Below are 14,491 nucleotides of genomic sequence, written 5' to 3'. Positions count from 1 at the left end.
TGAAAGATAAAAGCCCCAAAAATAAATAAAGATGAAAAAAACGAAAGTTTCCAGCACTTCAAAAAGAGTACCTAGTAACTTATGACGTAGTTCACTTGGGAGAAGCCGCGGGTAAAATCTAGTACTTATTTATGGACCAACCTCATTATTTAAGATAAAGCTTAGTGTTTTGTCTCGTTCTGTCTATGCCAAATTTTGTAAAGGGTGATAGTGATAGTGACCACAAAGGGTGAGAAAACCACAAAACACTTAAAGCTTTATCCTAATATTATAAATGGGGAAGTAAATTTGTCATCTCTTCATGCTTTATCTACTCAATCTTCTTCAAATTTTGCATACATGTATTTCGTAATATGAAAAAGGACATACCTTTTATCCTGGAAAAAGAAATGTTCCCATGGGATATTCATGCGGACGAAAAGCTAGTCTTTTTTATAAATAATGGACAGCATAGACACTTCAATACACCACAGCATTGAGATGCTTCCCTTATCTATATAATGCCTCTGCTTGGCACCAACAACTTAAATGGGATTAAATACACATTCAATATAGAGTACCAATATTTTATTTATTAAACAAATACTAATTCAAATATATAGCTACTTAGAATTAAGAAACATTGTTTTCATTATAATATAAAGAATAATCATATTCCCTGAAAGGAACATCATATGTCAGCAACCCCTGATCCCATGCTCTTTCAATAGCTACAAGTAATTCCTTTTGCTTTTTCCGACAAAGTCCTGTATTGAATGCATCCAATATCTGGAAATAAAAATATAAATCTCATCATTCATCATCATCCCCTTTCCGCCCTCTGCTGAGCATAGCCTCCTTTCACATATGCCAACCTCCTCTGTTCTGTGTCTCTTATTCATGTACAACCTGCAACTCTTATTATATTGTCCGGCCATCTCATTGCAGGTTGTCCAACACTTGACAATATTAGTGTCAAAAAGATAAATATATATCTAGGTAATCATAACATACAAAAATATTATTTTAGAATTGTGATATGTATTATAGCTATATAATGAAAATGTAATTCTTGTATTTTAGGAGCACCAGCGAACATTCCATCTGATCACAAATCAATTATTTTACATTGTACAACAGTACATTAAAAAATCTCACCTGTCCAGTATACTGTGATATAAACTGCTGTAATAATTTCGTGTTACGGTGGTCTAAAACCAAGTACTCATCACGGCAAATAGGGCACGGATTTCCTGTAGATATTACTCCATTACGGACACACGACTTTCTTGTCTTCCTTGGAGCAAATTGTCCCTTATGATTACGGCGGTATAGCACCCAGACTGGATTTACACCATAAGCTTGTTGGTAAGCTTTACTTTCCAGATATCTCATACTTGTTTCAACGGGTATTATTTTTGTCCTATCTTTAGTAGGGTCTACTGGTGTTTGTTCACTTTCCGTTTCACCTGCTTCATCGAGTTGATCAGAAAAAAATCTGACATTGTTTCGTGCATCAAACAATACAATTCTATTGAACAACGATCGGATATTTCGGTATAAAGCCATTTCTATTTAATCGCCTAATTTTCAATTAATCTGTGTTTACCAATTTGTAAAACGTAAGTACCTACCTACGTAAAAAAGGAAATTAAAATAAATAACCTCAATCCATCCAACCAAGCCAGCTGGCTGTCACTGTCAGGCATCTAGCGGGGTGAGTGATTGTGTGCGTCAGGTCAGTCAGTTTCATGGACGGAATTCCGAACCGGAAAACGTCAACGAATCTTGATTCGGTAACCGCAGGTCCGAATGGTAATTATGCGACCGCTCTTCTACGTGTGACCAAAAAACGAGATTTCCGGTTAGCAGATTAGGCTGGCATGTGATGAGGGAAAAATGATGCCTGTCAACGCTCTGTCTGTGTTGTTTCGTTACATGTATTCTAATACGCACATATCTTTCTTATATGAGCGAAAAGGAAGATATGACGCGGTCTGTAGCTTTCTCAGTCTACATGCACATATATAAGTATATATATATATATTATAATATAATTTCTTTATTTCGGACATAATCCATAGTGAACGTTAGTAACAATGTTCTTAAGACTATGTTAGTAAGTTATTTAAATTAATCTCCAGTCCAGTGTTTGAGTATGGGCCCGTCCACCCTGCCAGCAATAACAGAGAGAAGGCTGCTGGGGCTAGCATCTGTTATCCGCATCATAGAGGCTACCCTCTTCCGCACTATTGCTTGGAAGGTATCCACCCGCGCCTCTGCAAACATTCCCGATGCGGAACAGTGTCTCGGTAACCCCAACAGCGCCCTCAGGCCGTTATTATATTGAACACGCAAGTCGCTGTGTGCCTTCTGTGTATAATTGACCCAATACCGCAAGTGTAAAACACCTGGCAGTATGCCCTAAACAATGTTAATTTCACGCTTTAGCAAATCTACAGGCCAACATATTACATCTAACAGACAGCGTCCGGTGCTCCTGATCCATGTCCAAATCGTCGCTCAGCATGTCCGTTACCCAGTGCTCCAGGTACTTGAACTGCGAGACTCGCTTTAGAGGTGTGCCTGCAAGTAGCACAGGTGTAACCACCGAATATTCCCTGCCCTTAGCTTTAAATATTAAAAATTCACTCTTCGTTGCATTGTACCTGAGGTCATGAGCTTCGACGTAACGCTCATAAACAGATATCAGCTATCTGAGAGCGCTGACCGATGGGCTCAGCAGCACCATGTCGTCGGAATAGCCTGTACTCATCGGACAGTGAGCCCGCCCATCTCACATAGTTATACTGATTGCCATACCGTATGTCAGTCTGCGCGAGTTTACTCCAAAACTTGTCGTAAGATACAAGGTCAAATGCTTTGGAGAGGTCTAAAAAGCAGGCGTATATGGGCGTTTTCCTGTCCGTGTAGTACTTAGAGACTGAAGCTTATTTAATAATCCACTAAATCCTTCTTATTTTATTTTAAACTCGCGCCACGATTGCGAAGTAGGTTTTTTAGTCGTAAATCTTCAAAAATATTGAAAATTGGCGCTTTTTGCCTCCATTGGCAATGTTTGTTAACCCTACTTGTACTAGTAGCGCCATCTGAGCTGAGCTTTGCGTAATATGCCCTATCCATAAAAAATGAAATGGAAGCATCTAGGATGACATCAGTAAGTTTTTCCGTTTCAAGGAAGGTTTCGAATTAATATTCCTGATCCGGAAACCCAATGTGGGCGACGATCGCATTAATATGGGTTTAGGCCTGGACTTTCAACTGAGTCAGCAGTTCTTTGTTTTAAACACAGCGTCCGGTACTTACACCCAACACAACACACTTCCACCCAATAACTATTCAAATCAAAAATATAAACACAAAAAACCGTCTATAGGGTTAACTTCATATACGACGACACATATTTGATTTTTAGCTTCACGTTTAGCAGATCTTTGTCGCCTTTGAGTACACTTTGAAGACTTCAGTGTTAGACCATGAGAAAACTGAAGGGCGGTTAACTGGTCCTGAAAATAATAACACTATTTTAGGTTATGTTCGGCATTATTTGGTCAACTGTGGTCAAAAATTGATATAAACTCTATTTTGACTGAAGATTTTTCGACCGTTTACTGGCTCGAATTTTACAGCGTAAGGCGTATCACATAGTTTTCGAATTTTTTTAATTTTTTATATTATGGAAAACGATTTTTCCCAATATTTCGGCACCCGAATATGCTACATTGTTGTATATTTTCACAAACGAATGCTTACATAATGAAAGGATTAATAAAGTACTCTAAAATAAACGTTTTAATCGACATAGCAAAAGGTTTTGTGTACCTAATATACAGTGTTGTACTCTGGCGGGATAAATCTGCTGTAATACTCCCTATTACTAGGTAGGTACTCCGTAAGTACTTATTAAATCCATGCCATTTTCCATTTGGTTTCAGAACTTTCAGATTAGAATTCAATGTTGCGTGCGGTTTTTCTTAGTACGGTTTATAGGGAAAAACGTACGTGTGTTCCGGGCCACGGAATACCGAATCAGTCCGTTACGCTGATTCGGAATCTGAATACAGCGGCCGCGGCGTTGATGTTGTGTTGATTTGAATTGCAACTGATTGAACTTCCTTGGAAATATTAATAATTTTCATAGAAATAATAATATTCTTTCACCTAATTGACAAAGTTTGATTTCGACTGACTGATTTGATTCGAATGTTTGTTGCGTTACAGTGAAACTTGATAATTGCCGTGTTCTCTCTTATATATATTACTTACTTATTTGCGATGGCTGAATCAATTATTGAAGCAGTCGGGTGAGTCAAATAAAATTCTAAAATATTTCCTGTGCTGCTTTTTTATTTAGCTAGTGATCGGATCCGACTTAGCACAGGTCAACCAGACACAGAAAATGACAGAGGCGACTTCAATATATACTCTTCAGTGTATACTGAATTAGTAGGGACTATACGTACGAAGTACCTGCTGATTCCATGATACTCTTACAAGCTCAATCCGGGCAAATTTACGACAGCAAAGTTATTTTTTCGTGATAATGCCCTTTCTATCAAAATTCGCCGCACCTACCTACTTTTTTAACTACATGTATGCAAACATTCAAAATGATTGGTTGGGTAGATAAAGCGTGAAGACTTAACAAATATATTTTTTTTTAAATAGATAATAATTTAAATTTTATCAAAATTGGTCAAGCCGCCATTTCATAGTAGTTGGTAAACTCTTTATTGCACAAAGAAAACACATACAGAGAAAGAATTAAAATAAAGAGACTAGTACAAAGTGGGCTTATCCCAGAAAGGGATTTCTTCCAGTCAACCAAATATTTGAAAGGAAATAATTTAATGCAGAAAGTGGGGTAGCGTAACATAAACTTGCATTGTAAGAAAATAGAAGTACACAAACATCAAGTAATATAAAAACAATGAATTCAATTACTTAAATAAGTATACTTTATTATAACTACACACAAGTACATAAACAAAAATATTTTAAAAAAAACATATATAAATACTAATATAAATAATTATAACAGTCAAATATGTGAAGCCTGTTCATATGGGATTTAAAAGTAGTATGGTTGGTACCTAACTAAAACTGTGACATCAAAACATATTATTTGTCTGTGAAAAAGACTAAAGTACCTACCTACATAGTAATTGAGGCAAGATTGATAACATACTGGTGAGTCCTTGCTAAAGATGTGCACTGCTCAGTCTAATCAATGTAATACTAACTTTTGCCTGCGTGAATTTCCCTCGGGAACAGGATTATTTTTCCGAGATTTGCTTTCACTGTCAAAAGTGTTCATGTCATCATTATAATGATGCACCACCTTATACTATTATCTGGGGACATTCCTCCCTGATATAATACATGCATCTCTTTTTAGACCTTTCTCTTTCTTCATCATAGATTTTTTCTGTAAATGTTCTTCTCTCTTCATCCCATGTAAGTACTATTACTTCTAAGCTTCTCAATTGCTGCTAAGGTGTACTTATCAAACTTCCTCTTGTATAAATATTCCTAACCATGTCCATTTTTTACACTCCACTCTTTTTGGTAGAGAACATTCTCTTTTCATATTGCTACCTGTAAATGGTGTGCTAATATTTTTTACTAGTTGCGCTACAGGCTTCACTCACTCAGGTGCTCTTTAGATATAAGTACCCTACTTCTATTCCACATTCTCTTTCCTTTTTATCAAAATCTATCCATTACATTTTATTATATATCCTAATATTATAAATGCGAAAGTAGGTACCTAAGTTTGTTTGTTTGGCCCTGTGGAAAACTTACGCGGGCAAAGACGCGGTCCATAGCTAGTTTAATATATTTCCATAAAAATAATTTAGATTGATGTAGAAATAATAATAGGATAACATTTTGAAATGTCTGTACCTACATCTGTTTGTCTTTCTGTACATACACAAATCTCTAAAAATACTGGACAGATTTTGATGAAACTTTTTTATTAGCAACACATAGGGTAAAATAGAGTAGTTGACAAGGTCAGAGAATTGTAAAAAATATGTATAATCTAGATAAAATAGATATGTTTAGGATCATCATAATTCATAGACTGTAACAATGCAACTGGATCATTTTCAAAAAGAATGAAATTATAAAAACAAACACAACCATCATCTACTTTTATTAAGAAGTTATCACCATAAACTGTCGAACAAACATATATACATAGCTTTCTTTGTGAATATTTAAATAAGTTGTGACGTCACTTGTCACTGTTCGTGACATTTAGTAGGTAGGTATTAGAGGGATTAGACGAGTCCAAAAATGTGTGATTTAATTTTTGTCATATCTTTGAGAGCATTGTCATTATCACAGTGAATTTTTCACTAGAGTTCTATTAATATAATAATAGAACTCCAGTAAAATTCGAATAGTCATCAAAACAAACGTTTGTCAAGTCGTCTTCAGTTCAAAACCGAAACACCTGATGCATAACAAAACAGCTAAACTAGACGGGGTTGGGAAAGAGAGTGGAGAGCCCTTCTGGCATAATAGAATCGTTTTGGCATGCTAAGGAGCTATTATACTGTAATGAATTTCTTTCGGCGTTTCTTCTCAACGGTGGTCGGTCCGAAACGCTGGTAGTTTGTAGCTTTGATGATATAATAATTTGATATTGACGTGACTACAACGAATTGGTACGTTCTTAGATCGTATTATTTTCAGATAGTGCTAACTAGCGCCTTTATTTGGGTAAAAACATAATACCTACCCACTACGCCTTCCTCAAATGGTTCCATCCTCCCTAAATCAAAGATATTGCATTTTAAAATGTCTCACACACATCCAATTTATGATAATAGCAGTGCCATAGGGTTATTTTAAAGAAAGATCGTACGAACTTCATATATTTCAAAACCAGAAATTTCGCCCCTGTTTTATTTACTATTCACTATTCATTAGCTCTTCTAGCAAAAGTGTATACAGGAAGTGATGCATAAATCGAAAATTTGGGACGAGCAAAGCAACTACTAATGGCGCCGCCGCCACTTCTATTTTGGTTGTTGTGCATTGAACAGCATCAGCATCCGTCGCCGCCCCTTACCTTACCCATCTCTTTCTTTCAAATATCGTTTTTTCGCTCAACGCTCCCTATTCCCAGTTATAATGTCAAATGATCAGGTCAAATGGATTGAATCTCTTTGTCATACAAGTTAAAGGCGAATATTCTCAAACCGTAACCGAAGTGCCGTCCTAAATTCAGTCTTTCCTCTTACATTGTGAAAATCTAACGTAGAGTCATTAGCTAATAATCTAAATATTTTGTTTCATTTTCACGTACTTAGCTTTTGTTATGTTAAATAGATTATTGATAACCTTACTTCATTAGTTTTAAAGACATTTATTAATGCGTTAAAAAAACATTGTTATCGGTTCCAGTGAAGTCATTTTGCTCGTGTTCGTTCGCTAGTTGGTTTGTTATTCATGTTATGTGCGTCTTAATAACGTGTTGGTGAGATTATTTTAATATAAATGGCAACGTTACCAAGGACTCATAATTCAAAGCATGGAAATAGTCATCCGTCACCGTTTAGGTAAGAACGTTACGATGTATAAAATAATAACAATACGTAATATATCATAAATACATTTCCACCGTTTGCTTTGTACAAATATACCTACCTGTTTCTTATATTCTGGTTACTTTTGTCTAATCAACAAGGCAACTTTGTTAATCTATCTGTTTGTCTGCCCCCTTAACTGGGAATCAGTCACTTTTACAAAGTTGTTGAGTATTTATTTAGTATGGACTACCTGATGCCCGTGACTTCGTTCGCGTGGCCAAATTTAGCTGGACCATCATGTGTCTACATCAGGTGTTCCAGATCTTCGATTGTTATACCTCAACAGAAAATGCTCATCCAGGCTAAACAACTTTTATAAAGGCGTCGTTTCTATAATTCCTTTAGTTTAGCTGGATTACCGTAGTTCTCTATTTGGTGTTCCAGTTTTCAAAATCATTTATACCCTATATGTTGCCCAGACTTATTAGCTATACAAAAAAAGTTTCATTCAAATCCGTCCAGTAGGTACTTTCGGAGATTAGCGTGAGACAGACAATAAAAAATATAAATTTTTGTTTTTTATTATTTTTACTTTTTATGTCCCTCTATCCATTTCAATCAAAAATACTAGGTAAATGTACAGACAAATATTTTCACTGATTTATTATATGTATAGATAAATCGCGATATTCACAGACAAGTGAGTTTGATTATTATCACTTCATGCCTTATTTACTATTTAATCATTTACATGTCATGTGCGTCATAACATGTAAATAAAAAAAAAGTGTATCTTTCCCAAAGGCAATAGACGCGCAATTCGTGGGACGGGGCATAGAGTAGAACGGAAAACAAGTACCTACTACGTACATTACGGACTTAAAATAATGAAATCTTACTAATATTATAAACTAGCGGCCCGTCCCGGCTTCGCTCGGGTAAAAACTAATTAAATTATACACCTAAACCTTCCTCAGGGACCACATTATCCGTTGGCGAAAACCTCGTGAAAGTCCGTGCTGTAGTTTTTGAGTTTATTGCGATCAGACAGACTGACAGACAGACGCGGCAGAGGACTTTGTTTTAAACATGTAAGGATAAGGATGCGAAAGTTTGTGTAGTATTTAATAGTATAAAATTAGTATTTAATAAACCCATTCAATAAATTATATAATTTATTTAAATAAATTAAATAATTGTGCAGCAAAAATGGACTTCGCAAAATATGAATGGAGTTAATTTAATTATATTTTTTAATTTTTAGAAGTGTGCTGTGTGTTTTGTACGAATCTTCGTCACTTTTGAAGTGAGGCTGAACTTAGTTCGTGTGTATAGGAATATTTCTGATTTGCTAAGTGGTCAAATTATCTGCTCAAAAAACTTGCTACCCGCTGTACCTGCGCTTTTTGTTAGTAATTACAAATTTTTATTTTTTCTGCAGCACAAGCCCGAGAAAGCTTCAAGAAATGACGCTGCCCGTGCCCGATTGTCACGGTGAGTACAATTAATTATTTTGAGTCCCACACCTCAAAATTACTCGTGCGTCTGTTTGTCTGTCCGTTCTTCATAGCTAGTTTCTTATGAATCGACCGGTCGGGTTGAAATTTAGTACACACTACGGCCTGTCCCCTCTTCGCTCGGGTAAAATCATAATAAATTATACATCCAAACCTTCCTTAAGTTAGGAGTGTATATCTGCCTTACATAAATCCGTTCGTAATGATATTCTCGAAATCAGAGGCAATGTTAGTTGTTGCAAAAATGATGTCTCTTTACTGGCCCCCAGGCGACCTCATTAGAATTAAGGTTTATTCATGGTTTAAAACATGATTATTATTTTAACTGCTTTCACCACAGATGTTACTAATGCCAGCGGAGTCAGTATGAAACAATATGAAGAGCAATTAAATGGATTGCGAAAGGAGAATTTTCATTTGAAATTGAGGATATATTTTCTTGAGGAAAAACTTGGCAATGGTTCACCTCCAGCTGTCCAAGTGAGTATTACGATTGTAGATTTAACATCATCTGCTCTGCATCTTGTAGGAAAATTAACCAAGCCCACACGAACCTCGCCGGTCGCTCCATCGTCTGCATAGCGCGGCGCCTCCTGTGACAGGGCTGACCGTGACAGTATATATTTGTGCGCTAAGTACATATAATTAAGGGATTATGATGTAATTTGCTTTGGTTAAAAACCCGAGTACTCACATTGACCTAAACTGACCCTTATTAATATTTTTACCACCAAGAACCTGAAATGGGGAGAGTTTGTGTAGGCAACAATCAATAATTAATGCTGATATTAAAAATCTATTTCAGGGTTTGCTAGAACATAATGTTAGATTACAAGTAGAGGTAGAAGAACTGAGGAGGCAACTTTCTGATAAGCAAGAACTCTTGGCCGCAGCGGCAGAAGCGATTGATGTGTTAGAACAGCAGGTGAGTTACAGTTAATACATTTCGATCGTTATAATGGTAAGCTTTAATTTTCTATCATAACTAACATCTTATTTTCTAAATTATGCTGTTATGAGTTTGGTCGTTTAAAATAATCGTATTTCTTTGTTTTAGGGGTCTATTTCGACAGATAGCGTTGAGGTTTCGATGAATAATGCTCGCACGAGGAAGGAAGATAAACCATCTGATAAGGTGAGAATTGTTCTGTATGAACCATGAAGTAATTTTTGTTATATAAAAAATCATCTTCGCTCCCGTAGGAATTGAGATAAAATGTAGACTATAGCAATCTTGGATAATGTATCTTTCTAATGGTGAAAGAAGATTTGAGATTGGTTCAGTAGTTTCGGAGATTACCCGCCTCAAACATACAAACTCACAAAGTCACAAACTCACCAACGCTTACCTCTTTATAATAATAGTATAGATTAGTTAATGGTGAATCGCAAATGCAATAAGGATTACCCAAATGGAACTACACAGACATACACGACAATAACACTAGTTTAGTATAAGTAGTTTATTTGTAAAGATTGAAAATTTAATTTGATCTGACCTTTTTTAACTTCAAAGAGTATAAGATATGTCCCCATGAAAATATTATTTCTCAATAAATAATGATTATTATCAGGTTATGTAAATCAAATTAAATTGTTAGAAATTTTATTACAGATTTCAGAGAAGAAAGAGGTTTGCGATGATACTTGTGCTTCCGAGTCAGCTGGGTAAGATAGTAAAAAAATACCGTTTACATAGAATATCAACTTACAGTCTACTTAGCGTGTCAAAAATTGTATTGTAGTTACACACTTCACTTCTATAAATAAATAATAATGCATAAAGGACAGATAGCGCTGCCCTATGTAATATTATTTTATATGTACCTAATATTATTTTTTTAATATTTCCAGTGACCTTTTGGATGTACCTGATAATCACGATGACATGGTAAGTTTCGTTATTTTGTATATCGTATTTTTCATTAAAGCAAGCAAATTAAAGATCATTTTTGCATTTCAGAGTGAGCTTTTAAAGTTACGCAGAGAGAACAGAAAAGCTCTACAAATGATTAAAGGATGCATGAAGAAAATTCAGCAACAAGATAAGGAAATTAAGAAATTAAAATTGGTATGGAAGAGCAAGATTTTTTCAATTCGCATCCCTTATTTATTAGATAGATTATTTATATATGTTATGGCTAAATCCCGAAGTACAGCTACACCTTGGTTTAGCTGAATGATAAAATCTAAATCTAGGTTTAGCTGGATATAAGTAGGCTACACCTTTAACTGAGACTGGCTGCACCTAGGTCTAGCTAGCTAAATCTAGGTGTAGGCTCACTTCGGGGTTTAGCTGTTACTTACATGATATGAAAAAACCTTACCTTAAAGCCAAAACTTTTTTTAGAATAAGGAATTGGCATATGCGCATGTGAGTGATTCACAATTAGAAAAATATGAAGAAATATTGAAATGTAAAGATGAACATATAAAGGACCTAGAAAGCAAAGTACGTGAATTACAGAAAAATGCAGAAAATATCCAAAATGATGATACCACTGGGTATGTATTAAGTTTATGCATGCATAATGTTTAATGTTATTTATGTATTATCCCTTACTTACATTTATATACCTTTTTGTAATCTTTGTTGGAAAAATAAACATTAACTATTATCGTAAACTTAAGTCTGATCCGCGAAATGCATCTTTTACAAATCCCTGTCACCGATTTGCCACCAGTGTAAATTTTATTTTATTTCAAACATGCAGCGCTTTTTATTACCAATGTATGTATTTGTACCACGAAAATATAGCTAGGCAAGGTCAATTTTTTTTTCTTAAGAAAAATCACCAATACCGATTAAAAAAATATATTTTTTAAGGGGTATATTATATTACCATTGCATATCTAAAATATATACTGACGTGTTTTTGTTTGTTTTAGAAATCTGCAGCAATTGTTAACCCGTCGCTTGCAAGGACTCGCATACTTTTTAGACAAACTATTGTCCCATAAGTAAGTAACATTAAGAAATTTTTAGAACAGTTTTTAAAGGTTTTAGTTTAAGGGTTAAAAGTAAACAAGTCTAAAATACAATCCTCAATGATTTGCATATTAGTTTACAAAGTGTGCTAAAATACACAAACCATTAGAAGCCCCCTTGAGGCTCCTTTCTCATGAAATATTGATGTTCTATAACAGGCAATATCCTTCCGATGTATCAAACTTCATCAAAAATCATTCAATAGAATTTTAAGTGGTTGAATAGAATAACAAATACTAATTAGATTTACTATTTTCATAGGTGTGTACTAGGCGAGGAGAAAAAGAAGCTTGCTGAAAGTATTTTGGAACAAAGTTTAGCTTTACCTGTTGGTTTGAAATTAGATGAGTCTATGGCACCTGAAGAATTTACTATGGACGAGAGTAATCTCGACATATCACAATCATTTAGGATAGAAGATCTAACGATGATGTTTGGTCATCACGTCATGTGTAGCGGCGATGACAACAAGTGCTCTTCCCGAAAACCCTTGAAACATTTCCCGCAAGCCGATGTTGTCTCTGAATCTGAATGTTGGTCAGAGCCAGACAGAAACGTTTCACTTGCGCGTGTTGGGCTCTGTGACACAGGTGTAAACGTCAGAGAATCTACATCTGAAAACAATCGATACAGATCTCGTCGGTCTAGAGTTTCGTATGGTTCTCGTTCAGAGGATAATAAAACTACAAACGAATCCGCGATGCTTGATGAAATTAACCAACTAACTCAGAGAAACGAGCTATTGGAAGAAGAAAATGTTGATCTAAAGAGTAAAATTGAGTTTGCTCAAAAACAGATAGATGAGCTTATATCAGAAAAAGATGAATTAAAATCTGTTTTGAATTCAGAACGTACTAGTCATCTGGAAGCAAGGAAAGATTTAGCTGTTATGAAAAATTCTATTATGACTCTAGAATTAGAAATTGAAACCTTAAAAAATAAACTCACTGAAACTACGCAACTTATTGAAAAGTTAAGAATAGAAAGGCAAGAGTTAGAATCGACATATATGGAAACTGAGAGAGCTTTACGACGTGCTGCAGACGAGGCTACAGTACAAGCCTCGCAAGCTGCCCTTGAAAGGGCACGAGCCCAACATGATAGATTAAAAATTGAAAGAGAATTAGAAGAAACACGAGAAAAATTATCTTGCGTAATGGAAACAAATGCTAAACTAGAATTAGAAGCTACGCGTAGAGTTGCAATTGAAATCGAAAACAAAGCAGTTATGCAACGTGATGCTTTATCAGAAGAAGATAGACCAACGTCACCAGATTTGGGCATTGACAGTGATAGATTGTCCAGCTTGGAACAAAATGACGCAGCTACTTTATCACCACGTAAGTTTTACAATTCATTCATCTAATTGAGCGTGTTATTTTAATTTGCAGGTATTAAACGCGCATGTGCCTTTAATAGTTCGGACGTTTCGGGTCGTGTTACAATCGTGGTGTTACGTACCTGTATTAAGCAATTAACAATGAAACGCGATACAAAAATTATTTATTTTTATTTTTTTAACATTTTAATTCAACTGACGATTATCGGTTTCAGGTTCGTTATATGAAGAGAATCAAACTCTAAAACAGAAACTTGCTAGAACTAAAGCTACACTAGCAGATACTTTGTCACAACTAAATGCAGCTAATCTGAGAAAAAGAAGTGTACAACGTGCTATTTGCCGAGAAATACACAAGACCCAAGGAGTTTTGCGGAAAGCGCGGGATCAGTTTGAAAACCAAAATTAACAAAATTTCTGTGTAATAAGTTATAACAAAATAATTTGTTTTATTTACCCTGATTGTTTTTCTATTAGGTATTTAAAACCATTATGATAAAATACTTAATAATTTTTACATTTATACCTACAATTCATACATTAAGCCGGCAGGCAAGCTTGTTTTGTGAAATTTATAATGTGTAATAATAAAGATTTCATAAATATATTTTAGAATCTAGTATTGCTCTAACCCATTATTATATTTTATAAAATATTTAGTTTGTGTATTAATTTTGTAAGTAGAGTATCATTGTTTACGGTGAAAATAAATAATCCGCAAAATTTAACAATGTTATTGTCATTATTGCGTCCCAATAGTACCTACCTAGTTCTTTTCATGCTTAGGTACATGGGATCATGAGGATGGATATATAGAACTTGAACTATAGATTAGGCCCTAAACCTTTCATTACGAAACCAGTCTAGCATCTGACTGTGATCTGACCTACAGCTATTTTCAGAAAATAAAATGTTTAGATGGATCTCATATTTCTCACCTAAAGGTGCGAACGGACTTCACGCATAGGCTCTGTCTATCTCGTAAATAATAAAGACGTGTTACATCGCTTCCAAATCGGACACTCGCTAGTGAAAAATAATATTGTAATATGATTGTAATACCTGGAAAAAATTGAAGTAAATGTATAATAGGTATGTACCT

At 35.0% G+C, this 14,491-nt stretch overlaps 2 protein-coding genes across 3 annotated transcripts; one reads left to right on the top strand and one right to left on the bottom strand.

Annotated features, from left to right (window-relative positions):
* Positions 1-550: 550 nt before the first annotated feature.
* Positions 551-1,686, bottom strand: mRpS18B (mitochondrial ribosomal protein S18B). The gene is made up of 2 exons (XM_053770131.2): positions 1,138-1,686; positions 551-768 (listed from the first exon to the last, which is right to left on the bottom strand). The coding sequence occupies exons 1-2, from the start codon at positions 1,546-1,548 to the stop codon at positions 613-615; spliced, it is 567 nt and encodes a 188-aa protein (XP_053626106.1). The 5' UTR covers positions 1,549-1,686; the 3' UTR covers positions 551-612.
* A 2,353-nt stretch (positions 1,687-4,039) lies between these two features.
* On the top strand, positions 4,040-14,120 carry cnn (centrosomin). 2 transcript variants are annotated; one of them, XM_053770109.2, is made up of 12 exons: positions 4,040-4,304; positions 8,986-9,038; positions 9,402-9,541; positions 9,867-9,986; positions 10,119-10,196; positions 10,677-10,729; positions 10,916-10,952; positions 11,025-11,132; positions 11,412-11,566; positions 11,951-12,022; positions 12,312-13,390; positions 13,605-14,120. In XM_053770109.2, exons 1-12 carry the CDS (start codon positions 4,276-4,278, stop codon positions 13,796-13,798), a joined length of 2,118 nt encoding a protein of 705 aa, XP_053626084.1. In that variant the 5' UTR covers positions 4,040-4,275; the 3' UTR covers positions 13,799-14,120. The 2 variants fall into 2 exon arrangements, with proteins under 2 accessions (XP_053626084.1, XP_053626076.1); XM_053770101.2 differs by lacking the exon at positions 4,040-4,304 and adding an exon at positions 7,279-7,574.
* The last annotated feature ends 371 nt before the right edge of the window (positions 14,121-14,491 follow it).

The sequence above is a fragment of the Plodia interpunctella genome, chromosome 1 (assembly GCF_027563975.2).
Source record: "Plodia interpunctella isolate USDA-ARS_2022_Savannah chromosome 1, ilPloInte3.2, whole genome shotgun sequence".
Lineage (NCBI taxonomy): Eukaryota > Metazoa > Arthropoda > Insecta > Lepidoptera > Pyralidae > Plodia > Plodia interpunctella.
The sequence above is the reverse complement of the archived record's forward strand: the minus strand, read 5'-3'. Positions and strand labels throughout refer to the sequence as shown.